Source organism: Chelon labrosus (genome assembly GCF_963514085.1).
Source record: "Chelon labrosus genome assembly, chromosome: 10".
Taxonomy (NCBI): Eukaryota; Metazoa; Chordata; class Actinopteri; order Mugiliformes; family Mugilidae; genus Chelon; species Chelon labrosus.
Window position 1 is genome coordinate 879,949 of NC_140360.1, and position 26,043 is coordinate 905,991.

At 41.9% G+C, this 26,043-nt stretch overlaps 1 protein-coding gene across 1 annotated transcript; it reads right to left on the reverse strand.

The window, feature by feature from the left end:
- On the reverse strand, positions 1-24,431 carry LOC311494990 (NACHT, LRR and PYD domains-containing protein 3-like; the record flags this gene model as incomplete). Its single annotated transcript, XM_084554272.1, has 10 exons — positions 1-731; positions 4,234-4,394; positions 5,436-5,568; positions 5,931-6,104; positions 17,166-17,339; positions 18,989-20,762; positions 20,932-21,160; positions 21,306-21,384; positions 24,183-24,299; positions 24,397-24,431. The coding sequence occupies 10 exons, from the start codon at positions 24,429-24,431 to the stop codon at positions 554-556; spliced, it is 3,054 nt and encodes a 1,017-aa protein (XP_084410398.1). The 3' UTR covers positions 1-553.
- Positions 24,432-26,043: the final 1,612 nt, after the last annotated feature.

Genomic DNA, 26,043 nt, shown 5'->3' on the forward strand with positions numbered 1-26,043 from the left:
TGGATCCAGGGTGGCGGGCAGTGTGGAGGTGATGAATGTCTTGATCAGTCTCTCAAAACATTTCATCACCACAGATGTGAGGGCTCTGGGCCTGAAGTCATTGGAGCTGCTGGGGTGGGGTTTCTTTGGGGCAGGGACTATTGTGGACTTCTTGAAGCAGGTTGGGATCACACACTGTCTGAGTGAGAGGTTGAATATCACTGTAATATCACTGACTGCTGACTGTCTTTCCTGGTATTGTTCTCCTGCAGAGTTCATCTGGTTGGATGACTGACGTTATTCATTGTCAGGACTTCTCTGAGCATTTAAAGGAGGCTGTGTGTCTGTGTCTCTGAGTTGCAGCATGTGTGAGGCGCTGCAAACGGCTTTTAATGTTTGGTAACGCACGAGTACTCTAACGCGTTACTTTTATTCATAGGTAACGCTGTAACGTAACGGATTACTTTTAATTGATGGTAACGTAGTAACCTAACTAATTACTTTATAAAGTAACTATACCCAACACTGTCACCCAGCCCTAATATCAGATCTACAACAGTAACAGACAGTGAACTCACATCAGTTTCTCCAGTCTACAGTCTGGACTCTCCAGAAAACCACACAGCTGCTTCACTCCTGAATCCTTCAGCTTGTTGTCACTCAGGTCCAGATGTTTCAGATGGGAGGGGTTGGACTTCAGAGCTGAGACCAGAGAATCACAGCTGATCTCTGACAAACTGCAGCCCCTCAATCTGAATAAAGAATAAAAGATGAAATGATTGATGATCAATCAGATGTGTTGAGGTTTTAAATGTGTCCTCATCAATGTGTGTGTTGACCAGGAATGAAGCTCAACATTATACAGTTATTTAAATGAGTTTGTATTTGTCTTCATTTTGAGGAACAATAAAGTTTTACATAAAATACATTAAATTCAGTTGGTGATTAAACATATCAGATAGGGCTGGGCGATATATCACATTAAAACATATATGGATCTATGTTTTAATGTGATACGGTATTTAAACTATATCTGGTATATGGATATAGTTCAAATTAGCGCTGTGATCCTTGCTCCATCAAGCTGCTGACCCGGAGCTCTCTGCACTGCTCCCCCCGTCCCTCCTCTTTCATGCACAGAGGAGGAGCAACAACGTCTGCAGAGTGTGTGGAGGAGAAATTGGTTAGGAAAAGAAAAAGCAGTGGCTCAGTAATTTGGAGATGGTTCAGATTCAAAGTATCAGATGAGCAACAAAATGACGTTATATGCAGAGGTTGAGCTAGACTTTTTAGTTGTGCAAAAAACTGCAGTTCATCCAGTGACCGCTTGAGGCTGGAAAAAATGGTTTCAATCTTACGGGGTGGCCACAGTTTTTGAGGTACACTGATATAAAATATATAAAAACGTAGGGATGTTTGTTGGCTTTCAGATGGTCTGGGTTTGATTTGTGTGGGACGTACGGTTTGGACTGTAGCTTCCTCCGAGCGAGGAGTGCTCCGACCAGTTTTCTAATTTTTCTCCATGTGTGTGTATGTGGAATTTGAGACCAGTTTTTCACCTTTCTGAATCGACTGAGGCCACAATCTTCACAGTACGTGCGTGGAAAGACACAAAATCGTAGAGGACAAGCGGCTGATGCTCAGGATGTGTTGGTTTTCCCGATAGGACTTGTAGTTTTTGATTTAAGAGCATTAGTTGGGACCCCTAATCCTAGGGTCCAGTTTTTTTGGACCTCCCTCTCACTCAGTCAGAGGTGAGAGGCAGAAGGAGACTTCAGCAGCAGCTGGCCCTGGTAGCCATGACAACCGGACCCTAACGAGCTGACACACGCAGCAGAAGAGGAGCACATTCACACAGACACAGAGTGCCAAAACATTATGACCCCTCAACCCATTACAGAGTGCCAAAACATTATGACCCCTCAACCCATTACAGAGTGCCAAAACATTATGACCCCTCAACCCATTACAGAGTGCCAAAACATTATGACCCCTCAACCCATTACAGAGTGCCAAAACATTATGACCCCTCAACCCATTACAGAGTGCCAAAACATTATGACCCCTCAACCCATTACAGAGTGCCAAAACATTATGACCCCTCAACCCATTACAGAGTGCCAAAACATTATGACCCCTCAACCCATTACACCACTACAGTAGGGAGGCAGAACCCCCCATGACCCCTCTCTGACTGGGTTTAGGTCAGGTGACTGTGGAGGCCAGGTCATCTGGTGCAGCTCCATCACTCTCCTTCTTGGTCAAATAGCCCTTACACAGCCTGGAGGTGTGTTTGGAGTCATTGTCCTGTGTCCTGGTTCAGTGTGCCTTCAGTTTGGAATAAATCCCCAACAGTGTCACCATCAAAGCCCCCCCACACCATCACACCTCCTCCTCCATGCTTCACGGTTGGAACCATTCATGTAGAGACCATCTGTTCACCTTTTCTACGTCGCACAAAGACACAGCAGCTGGAACCAAAGATCTCAAATCTGGACTCATCAGACCAAAGCACAGATTTCCACTGGTCTAATGTCCATTCCTTGTGTTTCTTGACCCAAACAAATCTCTTCTGCTTGTTGTTTTTCCTCAGTGGTGGTTTTCTAGCAGCTGTTTGACCATAAAGGCCTGATTGGTGCTGTCTCCTCTGAACAGTTGATGTAGAGATGTGTCTGCTACTAGAACTCTGTGTGCCATTGATCTGGGCTCTAATCTGAGGTGATGTTAACTTGTGATTTCTGAGGCTGGTGACTGGATGAACTTATCCTCAGCAGCAGAGGTGACTCTTGGTCTTCCTTTCCTGGGGCGGTTTTTGTAAAGTTTTTGTAATTTTCTGGACTAACTGACCTTCAGTTCTTAAAGTAAAAAGGAGCAGGAAGAAGAAAACTTATGATACCGGCCCCTTTGCATAGTTTTAATTACATTTAATTGACTAATTGACATTTAATTGATTACAAAAATAATGGTTTGTTGCAGCCCTACATTAAAAGCAATGAAAATGATCATTAAAACTACCAGAACAATCAACATATACCTTCCAAAGGATGGTATGATGACACTAATACCAAGGCTTGGTGATGAGGGACTTTTAAGACTTTGTCTGGGCTCTACGTCTGCTTTAAGGTAAACCAGATTGTGTCCCACCATCTCTTTGAATAAAACGCGTCCAGCCTTATAACTGTGCAGGTACTGATGCGTCTCAGGGCTTTTTAGATTCTTCATTGCCTCCCCGACGCGGCAGAGTTAAGTAGCTAACTATGCCACTGTATGTTATTTTAGGCCACTTCATGTCATCCTCCCACCCCTCTATATTATTAGGCAGCGGGACTGTAATGTCGCCTTGTTTGAGCTGTGACAGCTGGTGTTCCCACATGGTTTACGTCTCGTAGTAGTCGGAGAAAGTGGATTAGCACTGACAGGTAGCATGTAAAAACGCCGCTTCCGGTTCGTACTGGAAGTCTCATCCATAATTCACACAAGGGCTCATGGAATAAGGTGGATAGCGTAACATTGTTTTTGGACGGTAAAAAGTGCAGGGGACATGTCCCCTGTGTCCCCTGAGGCTCCCCTGTGGCTTCAGTGGTATGCTAACTCTTTTATTTTGCACAATTTGCACCAAAACTCATCAGTCCTAGCAACGTGCTTTCATCCGATTCCTCCATTCTGGTAGCCGTTAGCCACATAGACATAGACATATATACATATATATTGTATACATGTCTATGGTTAGCAGAGCTCTGACGTGTGCATCAGTATAATCGGTGGACCAGGAAATCGTGCCCTGATAAAAGTTCCACGATGTTTGAAATGAAAACTGTGATTAGAGATAAGAGACGATTAATAACGTCACTCGCCACCAAGTGGTCAGAGGTGTGAACTGCAATCTGTCAAAATGACAGATGGCCTTCAGATTTCTCCGTCAGTTTTAAAAAAACAGTCAATGATGGAAAATATTGGGCTAACGCGACCCCTGGTTATATGTAGATAGAGCCATGAACAAGATACAGCCAAGGGTGGAAGCACTACAAATCTTTTTCACCACCTAAAACAGTGGCACAAACTGCAGTACGAAGAGTGTGTGAAACTACACGCTGCAGAAGCCCCAGTCGTAAGCCATCCACAACCTGAAAAAGCTCCATATCAGGATATATATCGTATATCCATATTCAGCCTAAATATATCAGGATATGACTTTTGGTCCATATCACCCAGCCCTAATATCAGATCTACAACAGTAACAGACAGTAAACTCACTCCAGTTTCTCCAGTCTACAGTCTGGACTCTCCAGAAAACCACACAGCTGCTTCACTCCTGAATCCTTCAGGTTGTTTCTACCCAGGTTCAGAAGTTTCAGATGGGAGGGGTTGGACTTCAGAGCTGGTCCCAGAGAATCACAGCTGATCTCTGACAAACTGCAGCTCCACAATCTGAATAAAGAATAAAAGATGAAATGATTGATGATCAATCAGATGTGTTGAGGTTTTAAATGTGTCCTCATCAATGTGTGTGTTGACCAGGAATGAATATGGAGTGAAATTAGTCTCAAAATGGTCAAATGCATGTTCCATGATCCACACGTGAAACATGACATTCACTAATGCGTACCTAGCTATCTGAACGTGTGTGATTGTTTTGCAAATTCACAAATCAGATGGTTCAACTTCACAAAGCTCATCCTTTTGGTTTTCTAAAGACTTCCTGTCTTACGAGTGTCTAAGCCTACGCATACGGATCAGCAGATACGGACAGATCAGGTATATAAATATAACGACTATCAATGCTAACGCTAATTATGTTATGTCACAGTTAATATAGAGCTACTATGTAGGTCTGTAAGAACATGTTAAGTACATCCCTTTGTCTAGGGTTTTGGCTCTGACCAAACTTTCTCTTCCGTTGTGTCCATATTTGTCTCTTCAGAGTAAAATAAAATAAAAACAGTAAAACTAAAATATTTACAGAATTAACATATGAACAAATGTACAAAAACTAGAGATGGAAGAATATATATTATATACATAGGAATGATAATAAGGTGATTATACAATATATATCGTTCTTTGGAACAAAAGGATTCATATTGATATCAGTTGTTGTTACATTTACCCATGAATGGAATCAGCAGCGCATTAGATACCGCCATCTATCCAAAACATTATCACAGAGTTTATAACAAAGTATTAGTTTGTATTATTTACATTTATATTTGATTTATAAACTCACTTCAGACCAACTAGTCGGGGGTCCCGGTACTGTCTGCGGTTGTGCACTAACCGCTTTTAGCCTGTACCAAAGACTTATTGGACCAAAGATGTTTAAATGTTTAAAATAATCTTAAATTAAAAATATATATTAATATCTACGTGGTCCTCTGTTGAGTTCAGTGTTGTAACTAAACCAGAAGTGAGTTATATCAGTAAAGATTAATTTTCCCCAAAGGAAAGATATAGCTCACTTGGCCCAAAGCCCAGATTTCCCATTTTCCCGGTGACACTTGAAGGCACCATGCATTTGTGGATCTGTGGATCTGAGCAGCGTGAAAATAGTCTCTAAACTCTGTGTGCGTGCGCAGCCTGATCTGTCCGTATCTGCTGATCCGTATGCGTAGGCTTAGACACTCGTAAGACAGGAAGTCTTTTGAAAACGAAAAGGATGAGCTTTGTGAAGTTGAACCATCTGATTTGTGAATTTGCAAAACAATCACACACGTTCAGATAGCTAGGTACGCATTAGTGAATGTCATGTTTCACGTGTGGATCATGGAACATGCATTTGTGACCATTTGGAGACTAATTTCTCTCCATAAATGAAGCTCAACATTATACAGTTATTTAAATGAGTTTGTATTTGTCTTCACTTTGAGGAACAATAAAGTTTTATTTAAAATCAATTAGATTCAGTTGGTGATTAAACGTATCAGATCTACAACAGTAACAGACAGTGAACTCACATCAGTTCCTCCAGTCTACAGTCTGGACTCTCCAGAAAACCACACAGCTGCTTCACTCCTGAATCCTTCAGGTTGTTGTTATCCAGGTCCAGATGTTTCAGATGGGAGGGGTTGGACTTCAGAGCTGAGACCAGAGAATCACAGCTGATCTCTGACAAACTGCAGGTCCACAATCTGAATAAAGAATAAAAGATGAAATGATTGATGATCAATCAGATGTGTTGAGGTCTGAAATGTGTCCTGATCAATGAGCTGTTCTCTAAAATGAGTAGAGTGACTTTGTCCTTGTGTTATTGTGGATCTTCATCATGTCAGCCTTCTACAGACATCATCCAAACGTCAGCACAACATTCAGACAACTATTCATGTCAACACAGATCAATAAGATGCTGCTGACCTCAATACAGGATCAATATCTCCTCCTCACACATGTTGGACTACAAACTGTTGATTAGTTCTTTGATTCCAGGACCTTCTTCTTCCTGGATTTGGTGTCTCAGGAGGTTTGTGTCATTCAAATGTTAAAGGACAAGTTGACATGTTCAAGTGTGTCTTCCAACAACAGTCACATGTCATATGGACATTACAGAGTTCTTCAGATTCCTGCTGTCCACACTGACTGTGAAGTGGTCTCTTCCTAACACAACTCCACTGTTCAGCTGACACTAATATGAAGCTTCAGCAGTCTGACTGACACTAAGGCATAAAAAAATATGTGTGGTTCCGGTTGCCGACCGACCCTGTCAATTTATGTGCGACCCAAATTTATTTTATGAACCTCATAAAATATTAGCCACTTAGCAATTATGCACAGTCGGTTGTTCTCAGGTAGGGTTGCCACCCGTCCCGTAAAATACGGAATCGTCCCTTAATTGGCAATTAAATGTTGCGCCCCGTATTGAACCACTACGGGACGCGATTTGTTCCGTATTTCCATAAATGTCCAAAACACATGTCTGTCTCACACACACCAACACTGAATCTAACAATAATGGTCAATGATTTTGCCAGAATATGTTCACTTCATGGGCATAGCCGACTTTATTAGACTATTGTGGTTTGATTGGTTGTTTAGGACAGTGGGCCACGGGGCTAAGTTAGCATGCTAATGCTAATACCGTGTTATACATGCTGCTGTTATTTGGCTAACGGTCACTTTCAGCGTGTCTGTATGTTAGCGTGTATGCTAACAGACTGGTGTTTAGCTGCAGTGGTGTTGTCATTTAGTCAGTTTTCTGTTAGCCGTGTGTGCTAACTGTCTGCTAACTGGTACAGAGTTACTGCGTCTCTGTGTCAGGATCTCCGTTAACATATTTTAGTATTTAGTTCTCTAACGCTTGTAGCAGAGCGCCGCGCTGCCGCACCGATATGCTGAGCGGTCGCCATGGCAACCACGAGACTGACGAGTTCGTCAATAGTTTGGAGGAGGAGCTAAATGACGTACGCACTACTACTAACACGTAAAGTAAAAATCCGCTGCTGCTGAGAAACTAGTCCCTCAAAATGTTTTATCATTGAAAATGCAAGGTTGGTTTAATTTCTAAAATTATTCTGTCAACACAGACATGTACATCGATAGTCAGACATTTTAATTTATTCGTTCGGGTGTGCTGTGGAGTGGATAAGACCGTTTTGGATGTTACCGTTGAATTGCGTTAGCTCAACAACGGCTTAGCAAAGGTGACTGCTGCAACTAAAGGAACGGATCAAATACCTGCCCTTTAAAGCCGTAAAAAAATAAAATAAATAAAAATGATTTTGAACAGACACCAATAGAGTGAAAGAACTAAAAACCACCTCCTGTTCTAATAGTAAAAACTAGAATCAAACATCCAACAAATGCATTAGGAGGGTTCTCATACCATTCATTCATTTTGTTCATACAGAGGAAAAGAAAAAGCACAATTTCTTGTAGATAAACTGAGGCAGTCAGGTAGCAACTGGCAACTTTGGTAACTTGATTAGAAGAAACTAACTCAACTAACTTGTTGCACACACGTTTTGTTTCCTCGCACCAGTGACAGACATATCGGGGTGATGCCGTCTTATGTGCGTTAGCATGTTTGATGTGTTTCCAGCGACGTACCGCACCTCCGCCAAACATCGTCGGCAGACAGTCTTTGTCCGGTCCACCACTCGCGTGCCATCACCGTTATGTTGCACCGGGAAACCAAAGTGTTCCCACACTGGTGATTTAAATGAAGTTGATCCAGTCCGAGTCTGTGATGAAAGGGCGAGGCTGAAGGTAATGGCCCAATATGGAAGCAGACAGGTGAAAGAAAGATGGAGTCTCCACAGGCAACCCGCCTGAGACGACGTCCGACCGACAACTTGTCCCGGTACCGGCAGTGTTCCAGATAAATCCTCACGGTCCCGTGTAGAAACAGCAAGGCTCAGCCACAGAGTTAGCTGCTTTAGCTACGCAGCGGCTAATGCTCCATTCACTTAGCTAGCGAATGCTAATGACAAGAAGAAGCTAGCGAAACGTGCACAACTCCAAAGAAACTTGGAGCAGAAATGTCTCTAGTTGTCCCCAATCAGGCGTAGCTCAGCTGTCCAGGTCCAGAATGTGGAGCAGACAGTCCTCTAGATACTGAAACTACCACTTTATCTCATTACATTACATTACTGCCAGGTGACTCGTCGGCGCTCGTTCCGATCGTCTCTCGTTCTCGTTCATTCTCTAGTTCATTTTTACACTCACTCTCTCTTCCGGTCTGACCCCACCAATCATACACCTTTGACCAATCAGGGACCAGTATAGAGAGCCGAAGTCCCGCCCCCTCTACTTCCGGGTTATGGGACCTATCTTTTGAAAAAATATGAACGGCAGTCTATGGCGAAAGATAAATTATTTTCTGGTCCCGATCGACTTGTGCCTTGGATTATACATATGTTGTTTTTCAGAATAAAAAATGATTTTACATGTCAAGAATGTCACAGTTTGTCGCATGATAGTTCAGTAAAACGCTATGGAAAATACGTAATTAAACGAACTACAAGTCCCGCATGCTGGCGCGTACAGAACCGACCAAAACTCCCTTCGTGTAACTACAGCTCTCGACATGACCCGATTTATAATGATTGTCACCTCGTTTGATGCTTCTGCCTTCGTCCTGGAAGAAGACGGTAAAGCTCAACAAGGAGACAGCCATAGTTCTCTAGGGATCTCTAGAGAGATGTAGTTCACTAAGCGATCTCATACAAAACCTAATGTTGTTCAGCTTATTTACGTCAAATAATTAATTTCTTGACGTGAAAAATTATCTTTTAAATTCACACACATCATATGTGAAATTCATGCCACAATTCGATCGGGACCAAAAAATAATTATCATCTCTCCATAGACTGCCGTTCATATTTTTTCGAAAGATAGGTCCCATAACCCGGAAGTAGGGGGGTGGGACTTCGCCTCTCTATTACCTTCTTTCTCCATTGGTACTTCCTCTCTCACCATGAGCTCTTTCAAAATAAAATGAAAGATTTAATAATGCACTTCTGTGTCTTTTAAAAAACATTTCAAACTTATTTATTACATTTTTAACCCATTCATCAAACTATTTTAACCTTCATGAAATGTTATTTTAACACTTTTAATAACAGTTTGAACTAAAACATATGTAACCCAGGTCCCATGTAGTTAGAGTGCTTAATAAAAGCTAGTGCTTAATAAAAGCTAGAGTGGTTAATACTATGAGACTGGGCCTGGGCTCCTTGTAGAAAGATACAACTATTTTATATGTCACTTTTATAACGTATGTAACTCTAATAATATAGGTTACTTTAATAAATGACCACAACTCTACTTTAAATGCAATAATCCTCCTCCTCAGGTATTTATTTACTACATGAAATAAAATGTAAAGGTTTTGATTGTCCAGTAAAAATAAAATGCAATATGTAAATAAAGAGGTTTTCAAAATAAAATTCACAGGTTCTCTTGGTTTCACACCTTTCCTTTAACTTCAAGAACAAACTATTTGTAAGATACTCTTCAAACTAACTCTGATCTCTTTAGGATCTTCAAGTCACCTTTAAAACAGTGTGCTTTAATTCACAACTCTAAACTCAATATTAACCTGTGGCCCACACACATTCATTTATAAAACACACTCTATTAATGAGATTTGAACCGTTGCAGGCCTGTTGATGAAGCTTGTGTGCGGTGGGGCCTGAAAACTAGAACTCTAACCCTAACCCTTTACACTAGAACAGTTAGATATAGAACAAGATACAAGCAGACGCATCATATTCACCTCTTCAGGTCACACAGAAGTTTATATCAGGACCAACGAGTAGTCAACCTCCACCACTAAACTTAAATGCTCCCCACACCACCATGCCTCCGTCTTAGCTCTCTGGTCCATAGCGTCTGTCTCTCTTGTTGCATGCTCACTACACATCACACTAACCTGCACCATTAGTCCCTCACTTACACAATTCATTGACTCTGATGGGCTCGTGACTTTGATAACCAATGACAACACAGGAATGAAATGATTGACGTATGACAGCTAACAGGTTAGGTTACACACGTAAACACTACTTTTTATCTCTCATTTTATCACATCACAGATATTTTATATAAACTTGATGAACTAAAAGATTTTATATTTATTCTTTTAACTGTAAATAGTCTAATTTATTAAAGTGTATATATTTTAACCATTTTAATATTATGAACTTCCTCTTTCAAAGATCATGAACTTTCAATACAACATTAAATTATGCTGTATTCATTTTTCTTATGCACTGTAACCTAACTGATTTATACAGGGCTACACATATACTACACATATTTACGAATTACTCTATTTATTATTCATTACTATTTCATTTTTTTAAAGGTTCTATGTGTAACAGGTGTCGTAATAACAGGCGGCAACCTCCGGGTCTGAAAATTGAAGCCAATGCGGAAGTGCAAAAAACTGCAGTTCATCGAGCGACCGCTTGAGGCTCCAAAAGGGAGCAAATCCCCATTGACCCCCATGTTAAAATGCCTAACTTTACAGCAATATTAAACATGTTTACAGCCTGGTACAAAAAACGGTTTTAGTCTCAATGTCTTATTTCACTATTCGTGACAACTGTATGGGGGTGATTTTTTTTCTAACGTGTTCGTTTATTTTTTATTAAGGTTTAAAATTCTGCATAATTAAGGGCGTTCCCGCCTTGAGTTCTAACAGACCTTCAAAGAAATCTGCTCTTCATTTTTTTCAGTGAGTGAAACACTGGTTTTATTCTAAATATGTTCGCACTAATTAGCAAGCATTGGTGTTTGGCTTAACAAAACAAGCGCGTTAGCTCAGCTACATAAACTACAATTCTGTATTCTATCTCATGTGTTGAACACCATTGTCTGTTATTTTTTAACTTTCAGATTAACAGCGACGTTTGTGAAAGATCTACAGTAAGCATGAAAGACAAAAGGAGTGTAAATACAAACAGGATTTTAATGCAATATTTAAAAATATTTGCTATAGGAAAAAAAAAAGAGGAAAAAAAAGGAGGAAGGCCTTTCCACTGTAGTCCACCCAGACAAACCAACAGATGAGGACGTCCAGCAGACTGAGGTTGTTTCCATGGTGATCACAGCTCTCTAGGCCCAATTATCCACACTGTATCTGTGGAAGGGAAAAAAGTATAAGTTAACAAAATTATTATGTCACATTTGAAGGGTAAAAAAAATAATACATACCAGTACATATATTAACTAGTTACTGAAAGAATCATCTTGTAATAAATATAAATGTACCTGTCTTTTTCAGATCATAATGTCATTTATGGTAAGAGCTTTAAACAGCAGCCAGCACCAACAATGTTTATTAACGATAGTAAACATATTCAAGGAACATAATCCACTAAAGTTGTTCGAAATATTAATTATTTAATAAAAATATAACTTAAAGTTTAACGGTGAAGTCATTTGATTCAGGTTCGTTGGTGTTTTGAGTAAATGTTTTACGACAACTTGACAAAGTTCTGCAATACTCGACAAAATCTACAGCTGTAATTTAACCAAGTTACTACCTTTATTTATTTTGTTGTGTATAACTAAAATTAAGACATAACTGATTATTTCGAGTGTTATATATCTTCTGGTGAACTTACCTCCAGCAAGGTGAGCTGGGGTGCTGGGAGGACGGGTGAGGAAAAAGGGGGAGTTGGCCGCTTTGCCGTGTTAGCCGGCTGCTAGCACCGCGGATAGCGGTTAGCCTAGCTCGGTAGCCTGAGCTAACACGGTAGCGGAGAGTTGAGTGGGCGGGTTTCAGCGTCCAGGCTGCCTTAGCTCCGCCCCAACACGACGCCCATGTCCATATTTGGAGTATCCGAGTGTGGGCGGAGTAAAGCAAATCCAACATGGCGACCGAAGTCTCCGCCCACTACAGGCTTCATTTTTGAATTCAGAAACCAATGGGTGACGTCACGAAGGGTTTGTCCATAGAGAGCCGAAGTCCCGCCCCCCTACTTCCGGGTTATGGGACCTATCTTTCGAAAAAATATGAACGGCAGTCTATGGGGAGATAATAATTATTTTCTGGTCCCGATCGAATTGCGGCATGAATTTCACATATGATGTGTGTGAATTTAAAAGATAATTTTTCACATCAAGAGATAAATTATTTGACGTAAATAAGCTGAACAACATTAGGTTTTGTATGAGATCGCTTAGTGAACTACATCTCTCTAGAGATCCCTAGAGAACTATGGCTGTCTCCTTGTTGAGCTTTACCGTCTTCTTCCAGGACGAAGGCAGAAGCATCAAACGAGGTGACAATCATTATAAATCGGGTCATGTCGAGAGCTGTAGTTACACGAAGGGAGTTTTGGTCGGTCCTGTATGCGCCAGCATGCGGGACTTGTAGTTCGTTTAATTACGTGTTTTCCATAGCGTTTTACCGAACTATCTTGAGACAAACTGTGACATTCTTGACATGTAAAATCATTTTTTATTCTGAAAAACAACATATGTATAGTATAATCCAAGGCACAAGTCGATCGGGACCAGAAAATAATTTATCTTTCGCCATAGACTGCCGTTCATATTTTTTCGAAAGATAGGTCCCATAACCCGGAAGTAGAGGGGGCGGGACTTCGGCTCTCTATAGTATATACAGTCAATGCGTAATACCAGTTTCGGCCATGGAAGGCTGTATGCGGGCAACATAACCGCCAGCAGTGATGGGCAGTAACGCGTTATAAGTAAGGCGTTACTGTAATCCAATTACTTTTTTCAAGTAACGAGTAAAGTAAATTGCATTTAACAGTAATTAGATTACCTTTACTTTCCTGCAAGCAGCCTTCGTTACTACGTTACTAAACCATGATTTTGCCATAGACAATAAAATAATTTGGGATTTTGCCGTATGGATTTTGCTTTGTGAGACTGTCTCGTGACAATGACGTACAGCGGCGCGACGTAGATGTAAACAACAGTCACACGTGTGCAAGACATGGAGTGCGGGAGAGAGCGCAAACATGGAGCATTTAATTCATGGAAGTTCAGACATTACTTTGAGTTTGACTCGGTAAAAGATGACAAAAACATTAGCGTCCGCTGTACACTCTGCGTGGGAAGAAAAATGTTGTCTACAGCGAAAAATTCCACCTCAAATCTGAGCAAGCACCTAGCAAGCCGGCACAGGAATGTGAAACTCATTGAGACACCCCCAGATCCCGACATCACCGCTGCAGCAACAGAGGGCCCCTCTCCTGCTAAACAGGTGAAAATAGACTTAAGAGCGACAGGACTTAGTGGCGCTGAACTGAAGAAGCTTGTCGCTGGCTATATTGTCGAGGAGATGTTGCCCATTTCCACCGTAGACTCTGATTCATTCCGACGCATCGAAAGAAAATACCTATCAAAAGCGGTGTCAAGCTGCCGCAGAGAAAGTCATTTGCAGGATACCTTGAGAGAGAATACGACATAATGGAGGCTAATTTGAAGGCTGCACTCAGAGATGTAGACTTTGTTTCCACTACTGCTGACATCTGGACAATGAATAATAAAAGTTTTATGGGAGTGACGGTTCACTGGATTAATTCCACTTTACAGCGCAACAAGGCCGCGCTAGCATGTAAAAGAATTAGAGGCAGGCACACCTATGATGTAATTGGAGCAGAGATTGAAGAAATTCATTCATCATATGGACTGCATAGCAAAGTTGTTGCCACTGTAACGGATAATGCATCAAATTTTGCCAAAGCATTCAGAGTATGTCAACCCTGTAATTCGGAGTCTGAATCTGAAAATGATGAAGCAGGTGATGACGAGGAACCAACTTTTACAGATGTCACAGAAGCTCTTTCATCTGGTGATGGACAGTTTAGCCTCCCTCCACACTACAGATGTGCATCACACACAATTAATCTGGTTTCAACAAGCGATGTTGACAAACATCTAAATTCCTGTGCAGACACCAAGGCTGTATATAGGAGTAGTATTGCAAAATGCACTGCTCTCTGGACCAAAGCAAGTCGATCAACAATGGCCTCTGAACAGGTGGAGGAAGTCAGCCGCAGGAAGCTAATGGTACCCACATCCACAAGGTGGAATTCCCTGTATGAGGCCATTTCCAGAATCATCACAATTCCCATGAACGAGCTGAATCCCCTGTGTGTAAAACTGGGAATCAGTGCCTTAATGAAAGGGAGTACCTATTTTTGCAAGAATACTGCACCGTGACGAAGCCCTTGACAGTAGCACTCGACATCTTCCAAGGGGATGAGTGCACCTATGGGACTTTACTACCAACACTCACAAGCCTGATGTCAAAGACACTTGCCCTGAAAGATGACCTCTCCAGAATGACAACCAGCCTTCCAGATGCCATTGTAAAGGTAAGATTATTATTTGATCATTGATTTGGGTGGTTATTTTGAATTTATTATACCATTCATGGTGGGCAGATGTTACACTTTGTTTGTTTTAAGCAGTGAGTACGATTACTAAAATGATAAAAGATAAATTTCAGTTCAATATCAGGGATATTGATCATCATTAATCATGAATATTAATCATAACATCCACAGAAGATTAAAATAAAGAGGTCAAAATAACCTCAACGATAATTAAATCTCATACAGTATTGATAGCGCATGAGATGGTTTAGGTCAGTAAAGCTCACAGAATAATTAAAATAGCAGATTATAGAGAAAAATAAATATATTCTTATTTATATCGTATTTACAGGCCATCAAGATTCGTTTTGATCCTGCACTGGATAGCCAAGAGGGACTTCTTGCAGCGGCCACTTGTCCCAAGTTCAAACTTAGATGGCTGAGAGATGAGCGTAGGAGAGAGCATGTGAAGGAGCTTCTGATAACAGAGTGTCGTAAAGTTGCTCCTGCAGCTGACAATGCTAATGTGTCCCAACTGCCAGCCAGCCCAGCTGAAATGGACTTTTTTGATTTTGAGAACCAACCCACAGAAAGCTTCTCAGCAGAAAAAGAAGTAACTGACTATTTAAGGTCTGGGTATGAGCTTGAGATTCTAAATCAGTTCCCAAATCTCAAAAAGATGTACATGAAATACAACTCTCCAACTCCATCCAGTGCACCAGTGGAACGGCTGTTCAGTTTGGGTGGATTGGTGCTTTCCCCAAAAAGGAACAGGATCTCTGATGGGAGGTTTGAAAAGCTTCTGCTGATGCGGCATAACCACTGTTTCACTCCGAAGGAAAACAAAAAAACATAGGGCCTTGTCATAAAATGAGACTGGACTAACACACACACTTTTCCGCTTGCCTGAAGATTGCTGGGGTTCCATGAACCTGCAGATATATGACAGGGGTCAGATCCCCTCCACACACACGCACACACACACAGTAACAAATCCTTCTACATACACATCACATACACGTAGAAGCAAACCTCAATCCCACACACACATAGAGGCAGTCCCTTCCATACACACACACACACACACACACACTGACATTCACATCCACTCAGAGAAACACATCCTTCCGCACACACACAGTTCAAACACATACTCTTCTTTGACATTAGAACAGCCTGAATGTGGCATGCAACAGCATTTTCTGTTTTGGTAAACGCATTACTCCTCTCTGCACTTCAACTGTTAAAAGATGTAAATGTTAATAGACTTTGGTTTTAATTATTTTATTGCTGTATTTTATTTACATCTATTCAAATGAAGGAGTACACACCAAAAAGAATTTTATTTTATGTGCTGGAATATGCAGAGATATAAATTGTTCAACTATTTCCTTTAAATCAGAGACTGTTGCATTTAATTTATTTTTTTTCTTTGATGCAATGTGAATAGTTAAGATTGAAACTAATAAAAACAAGTTTTAAAAAAGCATATTCAGGTTGTGTATAGCTGGTGTGTTTTTGAAAAGTAACTAAGTAAAGTAATTATTAAAGTAACTAATTACTTTTTAAAACAAGTAATCAGTAAAGTAACTGATTACTTTATTGGATAAGTAATCAGTAATCAGTAACTAATTACTTTTTCCAAGTAACTTGACCAACACTGACCGCCAGCCAAACTGCAATACACAAATAACTCGCACGGCTTGTGGGCGTACCACAACCACAACCACCCGCTGCAGGAAAAAAAACGCGCTCTAGAAGTTTGTTTGATATGTTTGTGTAGTTTTTCGGGAAGTTATAACGTAAAAATGTTTCGAAGTTTCACGGTGTACGGAAATGGAAAAGACATTTAAGCACCAGTACGGAACTCTCCACTTTTCATTAATTCCAAGGGACAGCTACATGTAGTAAAAGTAAAAAGTCATCAGAAAAAGAAATACTCAAGTAAAGTACAGATACCTGAAAAATCTACTTCAGTACAGTAACAAAGTATTTGTACTTTGTTACTTCCCACCTCTGGTGATCACGTTATCACTTCCTGTTCAACCACAGGAACAAGCTGTTACAGCTGATGAATGAATGAATGAACACTTCTACTTTACCAGTTATGGGCTCATTGTATTGATGTAGACACAACAGCAAAAAAAAAAAGGCACTCTCTCCAGAGGGGCAGCTCAGCTACTAAGGGCAAACGGGCTGTTTCCTGAGCAACAATAGCCCGTACCTGTGCACGTCTGATGACTGAGGAGATACCTGCTGATGTTCAGGAACATGATGCTCCTTCATTTAAACTCTTTGAGCTCCTTTTCTATCTGACAGTCCTGACAAGAGAACTCATCTAAACTGGTTCTCCATTCTTCAGAAGCCTGAGAAGAAAATAAATGAAAACTGACCTCAGAGTCTCCAGTTTACAGTTTGGACTCTCCAGTCCAGCAGACAGATGCTTCACTCCTGAATCCTCCAGGTTGTTTTGACTCAGGTCCAGATGTTTCAGATGGGAGGGGTTGGACTTCAGAGCTGAGGCCACGACTTCACAGTGACTCTCTGAGAGTCCACAGCCAACAAGTCTGTCATGAGACAAATAAATAAAATCTGTTATAATGGAAGAAGACATTTCTATGAACATGATGGGTTTGATGAGTGGACAGTTGGACACATGCTGTTGGACATTTTGTCTCCACATCAGTGGTTCAGCTCATCTTCTCTGACTGTGATTGACAGGAAACAATCATTCTCATCATCTCTCTCAGACCTTTGTTTAGTTGAATGTGCAGATGAACAGAATAAAACAGAAACCTGTCCTGCTTCACTTAAAACTGTATAAATTAATATAAAACAATAGAAAGCAGAACATTCCTCTTGTAATAGTGCAATAAGAAAAGTGCAAACAGAAAGTGTGAGGAAAAGTTGTTGCTTTGTTGTCTTCTGGTATCTTCTTCACAAGCAACAGTACCTCGACCAATGAGATGAGAGGGATTCCTGCTGTCAGCTCATTGGTCACAGAGCAGGAGACGGCCTGGGAATAAGTTTACCGTAAATGTTCATATACAGCATCCTGTTATTCATTCATTCCATTGACATTTTACACTATTTTGGATTCTCACGGTAATACGGGACAAAGTGCGTCCTGTTTCAGCTCAATACGGTACGCGCACTTTTGTTTCTAAATACGAGACGATTCCGTCTTTCAAGGGACGGTTGGCAACCCTAATTTGATCCCATCATGAGGACATCTGGATGAGACAAACATCTGGACTGTCTTCACTGTTTAATGGACTCTGGATCTTTTGACTGAGTTCAGCTCAGTGAACAGTTCCAGTTAGAAAGATGATCTCTGCTGTCGACCTGCTGCCGTCAGCTTCAGTCCACAAGTGGAACATTTAGTCTTTAGTCCAACACAAATGAAACCCATCACTTGACAACCTCAGACCTGGACATTATTCAGTATGAACATGGTGAAATATTTCCATGTGGAGGACACAGGACTGGCTCAACTTTAGTTGTTCAGCACAAACACAATGAACAAACAATCAGGTTGAATTCTTTTCACCATCAAGTCATCACAAAGATGTTCTCAGGGTTTTATCTGTCAAACTAAACTCTGACCTTTGTGTGTTTCAGATCTCTTTAACAAGTCAGACTTCTACCGTTCTGCTCTTATATATTCAGACCTCTGAGCATTTCCTGCTTCAACTCTTCTCTACAGCAACAAGACAGGAAACAAATAGAAAGAAAGACGTAAAAACAAGACCATGTGACTCGACTTCTCTCCTTAAAATCAAACGTTGAACTCAGTCAATAAAATGCTCCATTGATGGGTCAGTCTCTGTGTGGGATGATCAGTAGTTTACTGTGGCTCATGTTGATCTTAACAAGCTTTAGATAGATGTTGATGTGGAGCCACTTCACTGACTTCAGGATTATTCTGTACTCTAGAAACAGCCTTCAATATCTTCTCATCATTGTAACGTGAGGCCTCAGAGGCTGCTTCAGCTAAACTAACTTACTGATGGAGAGAATAATAAGACAGAGAAATAGAAAGAAAAGAGTCAATAACTAGAAGAACAGCTTCAAACAGCTGGAGAACATCTGGGACTAAATACAACTGACTGCGATGTTTGCAGTGAACAAGTGGAACACTGTTTGAAGAAGAATGAGAAGGTCTGAAGAACTAAACTACTAATCTCCACTGATTAATGATCATATCAGGACTCACTCAGCCTTTCTGCAGTTCCTCACAGCTGGGATCAGTCTCCGTCGTCCCTCCTCTGATGTGTTGTAGTTCCTCAGGTTCAACTCATCCAGAACCTCCTCTGACATCTGCAGCATGTAGGCCAGAGCTGAGCAGTGGATCTCAGAGAGTTCCTTATATGATCTGTTCTCTGACTTCAGGAACTCTTGGATCTCCTGATGAACTGAGAGGTCGTTCATCTCCATCAGACAGTGGAAGATGTTGATGCTTCTGTCAGGAGAGATTTCATCAGTGTTCATCTTCTTCAGGTTGTTGATGGTTCTCTGGATGATTTCTGGACTGTTCTCTGTCTGACCCAGCAGACCTCCTAAGAGTCTCTGGTTGGACTCCAGAGAGAGGCCATGAAGGAAGCGAACTAACAGGTCCAGGTGACCATTTTTACTCTCCAGGGATTTAATCATGACTCTGTTCAGAAATTCATCCAGAGGTGAGTTATTGTAGTTTCTTCCCAGGAAGTCCTCCAGCACCTCTGTCTTCCTGTTGGTGTAACAGTGGATCATGTAGACTGCAGCCAGAAACTCCTGAACGCTCAGATGGACGAAGCAGAACACCTTGTCCTGGTACAGTCCTCTCTCCTCTTTAAAGATCTGTGTGAACACTCCTGAGTACACTGAGGCTGCTCTGATATCGATGCCACACTCTGTCAGGTCTGATTCATAGAAGATCAGGTTTCCTTTCAGCAGCTGATCAAAAGCCAGTTTTCCCAGAGACTCAATCATCTTCCTGCTCTCTGGACTCCAGTGTGGATCTGTCTCAGCTCCTCCATCATACTTGACCTTCTTCACTTTGGTCTGAACCACCAGGAAGTGTATGTACATCTCAGTCAGGGTCTTGGGCAGCTCTCCTCCCTCTCTGGTTTCCAACACATCCTCCAGAACTGTAGCAGTGATCCAGCAGAAGACTGGGATGTGACACATGATGTGGAGGCTTCGTGATGTCTTGATGTGGGAGATGATCCTGCTGGCCTGCTCCTCATCTCTGAATCTCTTCCTGAAGTACTCCTCCTTCTGGGGGTCAGTGAACCCTCTGACCTCTGTCACCATGTCAACACAGTAAGGAGGGATCTGATTGGCTGCTGCAGGTCGTGTGGTTATCCAGAGGCGAGCAGAGGGAAGCAGTTTCCCCCTGATGAGGTTTGTCAGCAGCACATCCACTGAGGTGGACTCTGTAACATCAGTCAGGATCTCAGTGTTGTGGAAGTCCAGAGGAAGTCGACACTCATCCAGACCGTCAAAGATGAACACAACCTGGAACTCTTCAAAGCTGCAGATTCCTGCTTCTTTGGTTTCAGGAAAGAAGTGATGAACAAGTTCCACCAAGCTGAACTTTCTCTCTTTCAACACATTCAGCTCTCTGAAAGTCAATGGAAATATGAAGAGGATGTCCTGGTTGGCTTTGTCTTCAGCCCAGTCCAGAGTGAACTTCTGTGTTAAGACTGTTTTCCCAATGCCAGCCACTCCCTTTGTCATCACTCTTCTGATTGGTCCATGTCTTCCAGGTGAGGCTTTAAAGAGGTCTTCTTGTCTGATGCTTGTTTCTGGTCTGTGTGGTTTCCTGGATGCTGTTTCAATCTGTCTGACCTCATGTTCATCATTGACCTCTGCAGTCCCTCCCTCTGTGATGTAGAGCTCTGTGTAGATCTCATTCAGAAGGGTTGAGTTTCCTGCTTTAGCAATCCCCTCAAACACACACTGGAACTTCTCCTTCAGAGTAGATTTAAATTTACGTCCCCAAAGTCCTGAATGAAGAAACAAGAAATAAAATGAATGAATAAACTCTCCAGTAAATATTCCAACATGTCATTGCTCTAAAGAATGAGTGTGTGAATATATCTTGGTTCATCTCTGGAGACATTAGTAAATGTCCCATTTCTCCAGCAGCTTCAATGTTTAGAGAAATCCTCTTACTGCTCTGCAGACAGTCAGCCAGCTCCTCCTGCTTCATTCTCCTCAGGAAGTTCATTGTGATCTTCACAAATAAATCTCTGCTGCTCCTCCTCTGCTCTTCATCCTCACCCTCCAACACCTCCTCATCCTCCCTCTGACTCTCTGAGCATTCTGGGTAATCTAGACTCAGAACCTTCTGGATCTTCTTCAGCTGGTTCTTCACAAAAGTGATGATGTTGTCCTCCAGCAGCTGGAACAGAATACCATATGAATGACACAGGCAGACTGAAATCATGGAGACAAACATCAGATCCATGTTGGACACACTGACAATCCACTGGTCTACAAAGTGCAGCATGGAGATGATGGAAAGTAGTTGTTGTACATGTACAGACCAGAAAGATGGAGTCCAGCTGTGTCTGATGCTGCTGGGCAGACTGACCACTGAGAACCTCTGAGCTCTGCTGGTGGACTCTGTGGACCAATCATCAACAATTAGCTCTCATCATGTCTGTCCTCACAGAGACAAACACAAGGTAAATGTCCCTGGAGTGATATGTGGATGTGAAGAGTGAATCAGATGAGTCTCTGTAGTGGTAAAGGTTTACTAGTCCTCAAACAAGGTCTTCAGGTCAGGACTAAGCTGTCCACCTACACCTGAAGGACAAGGGACAACAATGTCCACATGTTCTAAACATCTGAGGAGTCTCTGGACATTAATGGATCATCAGAGAACCACCAGGTTCATTAGAACAGGTTCCTCCAGGTCCAGGTCCAGGTCCAGGTGAGTATCAGGTCATTAACAGACTCTAGTCATGTGACCTTCAGGTGATAAAAACCTAAACTCCCCACCAGTCATTTAGAGCTGAACACTTGGAGGAAACGTCTTCTAGTCCAGACGTCTTTGTCTCAGTTTAGTTTCTGGACATAACAATGTTCACTCTTCCAGGAATAAACCAAAGGTCACGAGTGTCCATGAAGACTAGAACGTAGATGAACCAGGAGTTTTTATTCTCCAGCTCCACTTCCTCTGCAGCGTTACAGCTGATGAGTTTCATCTGAGTCTCTACCATGAAGAAGACCTGCAGGCCAAGGCCTCAGACGTGGAGCTGCTGACTCTCTTCCTCAATGTTTCATACTAATGTGCAGACTGTGTCTATATGAACTCTGGTTAGCTTAGCATTAGTTTAGCTCCTCCTCTCTTCAGACAGATCTCATCTTCTCTCTCTCTGGTCCACAGTCAAACACAATGAAGACTTGTCTCCATGGAAACAGACTGAACAGCTGATTAAAGACTGAAGACACTACTCTGCTTCAAAGATCAGTCTCTTATCTGTCTCCTCCTCTAAGGCCTGACACTTACTGTGTCGGCCATTTTAGAAGATCTTTGTAAAATAAGCAAGAATTCAGCAAGTTACTCAAACCATGTGACTTGTATAAAGTTAGTGATTGTTCTACTGTATATCTATATGTTGTCTATCTTCTTCTTCCAGTGTGTCTGTGTTGTTTTAGATCAACATCTGTTTATCTTCTGAGGAAACATCTACAACATCTAAGCAGCAGAGATGAAACAGACATGAGCAAGTCAACGTTTATTTATCCTCAGCTCCTCAAGTCAGACAGATTTACTGACACTTTACCTCTCTGGACCAGAACCACGTCCTCCTTTAAAATCAAAAATCATTCCTTTGGACCGGTCGCTCTTCAAGGACACACAGCTGGCTCCAGATCCTGATCCAGGTCCTGATCCAGGTCCAGGTCCAGGTCCAGGAGAGTCTGGTCTCTGCTGCCGGATCCTGAAACTAAACCACCACAGATAAATGTGCATGTTGGATAAAAACTGATGAGAATAAATTCAAAGCAGAGATGTCAGAAGTAAAAGGATGAAACAAACGTGTTGTATAAACTCAGTGACTCAAGAGTGATGAACCAGCTTTAACCCAAAGAGGAAGAGAGATGAAAGACCACCAGAAGAGACTCTCAGGGGGTGTCAGCAATGGCAACACCTCCTTAAGAAACTCAGCTCCTTTGGAGCAGAAACATTCTACAGACTTTTTATTCCAGTTTCATTGAGAGCATGGTCACTTTCTCCATAAGATGCTGGTTCCACTCCATCAGCCTCCAGAACAGAAACCGACTGCAGAGCACTGTCTGGGTTTGCTCTAAGATCATTGGCCTGTCTGTCAGAACTCTATCACACATACACGACCAACAGACACTCATCTTAGCAGGAAACATAAAGACCCCTCACACGTCCTCCACTCAGCATTTGAGTGCTAATGAGTTGCTGTTCTGGCATCCTGGTCAGTGCAGGGCGCAAGTCCACCGTCACCCTGCACCAGCAATCACAACACCACCATATTGGCAGGAAAGCTTTTCTAATCACTATTCAGCTGACGACTGCAGCAACTAACTAACTTTAATAAAACGATGTGGGGATGGGATCTAAAAGCAAGTTGCTGGTTTTAGTTGGGAAATAACTTTTCTAAGCATCTTAGCATCAACCAGGACAAACTCCTCTAGTGTTTCCTCTCGTAGAAACAAAGGTTCTGGGGTGATAAAATTCATACGCTGGTACTGACACAGATCTGATCTGATCCTCTGTGTTTTACTGCTGAAGTGGACTGTAAATTCTTCACATGTGGGGCTGGCTGACATACTGCTAGACTTATTAAAAACAGGGTTAATTAAACCATCAGTTGTTGAAAGTAGTGTTTGTGGATTGTTCTTGTTGTCTGTTATTCATTTTGAGAAGTATGCCTGTCTTGCTTGTTTAATTGTCTTATTGTAGATGGTTTGTTTTTAACAGAACATTTGAAAACTGACCACTAGTTTATTCTTTCTCCATTTTCTTGCTGCGATTTGAAAGTTTCTCTTTAATAGTTTGATTTCTTCATTTCTCCAGGGAAGCGTTGGGTTGGTAGTGATCTTTGTCAGTTTTAATGGGGCCACTGTGTCCAGGGCTGATCTTGGTTTACTGTTAAAACTATCCACAATAAAATCACAAGAGGAAGGTAAAAAGTCTGCAGGAGTGTCACTGAAAAGTTTGAAGCAGTAAGTGGGCACCAGCTGATTTAATGCTTAGTTATCTGGAGATCATTTCTATTGTTCTAGTTTTTGTTTCTTGTTCCTTAAAAGTGTCTTGTTCTTCCACGTCATGCTGCTCACTTGTGTCTTAAATTGTCCCCTGAGGACAAATAAAGTTTTCTGAGTCTGAATCTGAAAGTAGAACCATCAGCTCCTCAAGTCAGACAGATTTACTGACACTTTACCTCTCTGGACCAGAACCACGTCCCCCTTTAAACTCTGCAGTAATCTCCTTGGACCAGAAGCTCTTCAAGGACGCAAAGCTGGGTTCATGGTGATCAGACTCTGGTCTCTGACGGGTCCTGATAGAAAAACATCACTGATTAAATTAGATCAATTATTCAGGAAAATTCTCTTTGATTAAAATCCTTTAATTCTGATGAAATATTAACAACTTACCTTTGACTCTGTTTAAAATCAGTAAAAATTTCCATTGACTCGTCGCTTTTCAATGACACAGAGCTGGCTACAGATCCAGGTCCAGGTCCAGGTCCAAGTCCAAGTCCAAGTCCAGGTCCAGGTCCCTCCAGTCTGTCCTCTCTCTGGTCCATGCTGCTGAAACACAGATATGTAGCACAGTGGGACCAGGAGAAACACAATCTCACACTAATATGTTTTCATTCATATACTGAGGAGGTGACAAGAAACACCACTTGAGTCTTTAATAGATTTACCTTCTAGATAGAAAACTCTAGATATCAGACATAGATTTACATATGAACACAACATATCTCATGTCCATTCCATGTTTTAAACTCTTCTATATTCTAGATAGAAATGTGTATATCGTGTAGAAAGCTGGTAAAAAAAAAAAAGGTTTCTATAGCAGTGGAGTCATAATGATCGTATTAAGATGTGTTTTAATGAGGCTGGAGGTCATTTGCAGAAAATTAGTCATTTCAGTCGTGGTCCGATTTTTCTTGCGCGTCTACTCGTTACCTTACGGTACATCAACACCATGAATGAACACATGTGGAATTATGTAGTAAACAGAAAAGTGTGAACTAACTCTAAATATGATTCATATCTTAGAGTCCTCAAAGTAGCCACCCTTTGCTTTGTTGACAGCGCTGCAAACAAGGCTGTGTGCTGAGCCCCTTTCTCTACTCCCTCTTCACCCATGACTGCAGACCTGTGCATGGATCCAACTCCATCATCAAGTTCACAGACGACACCACCGTGATTGGTCTCATCACCACCAACGATGAGACAGCCTACAGAGAAGAGGTACAGCACCTGGCCACATGGTGCGCCGACAATAACCTGCTCCTTAACACCAGCAAGACCAAGGAGCTCATTGTGGACTTCAGGAAGGAGAGAAGAAGCACGCATGACCCCATTCACATCAACAGGATGGACGTCCAGCGTGTCTCCAGCTTCAAGTTCCTGGGGACCCACATCTCAGAGGACCTGTCCTGGACCACCAACACCTCCAGCCTGGTCAAGAAAGCTCACCAGCGCCTCTTCTTCCTGAGGACACTGAAGAAGAACCATCTGTCTTCAGCCATCCTGGTGAACTTCTACCACTGTGTGATTGAGAGCATCCTAACCAACTGTGTCACAGTCTGGTAAGGGAGCTGCTCTGTCGTGGAGCACAAAGGACTACAGCAGGTAGTGAAAACTGCCCAGAGCATCACAGGAACTCCACTCCCTGCCATTGAGGACGTCCAGAAGAAGCGTTGTCTGCGTGGAGCTCTCAGTATTCTGAAGGACTCCTCCCACCCGGCACATGGACTATTGTCCCTCCTGTCCTCAGGCAGGCGCTTCAGAAGCCTCCAGACAAGGACCAGCAGACTGAGGAATAGCTTTTTCCCCAGAGCTGTGACCTTACTGAACTCTGACCCCCTGCTGACTCCTGCCCCCCACTTCCCCCTGCTGACCCCTACACACCAATTCACTCACAGCCCTTAACTCCTCATTCCCTCACTGACCAAGACTTTTACACCATCACCACTGCACTACTGGACTGCTCTGCAGACACACACTTTAAACAATCTGTTTGTACAGTACTATATACTGAACATTGCATTAGTTTAGTAACATTAG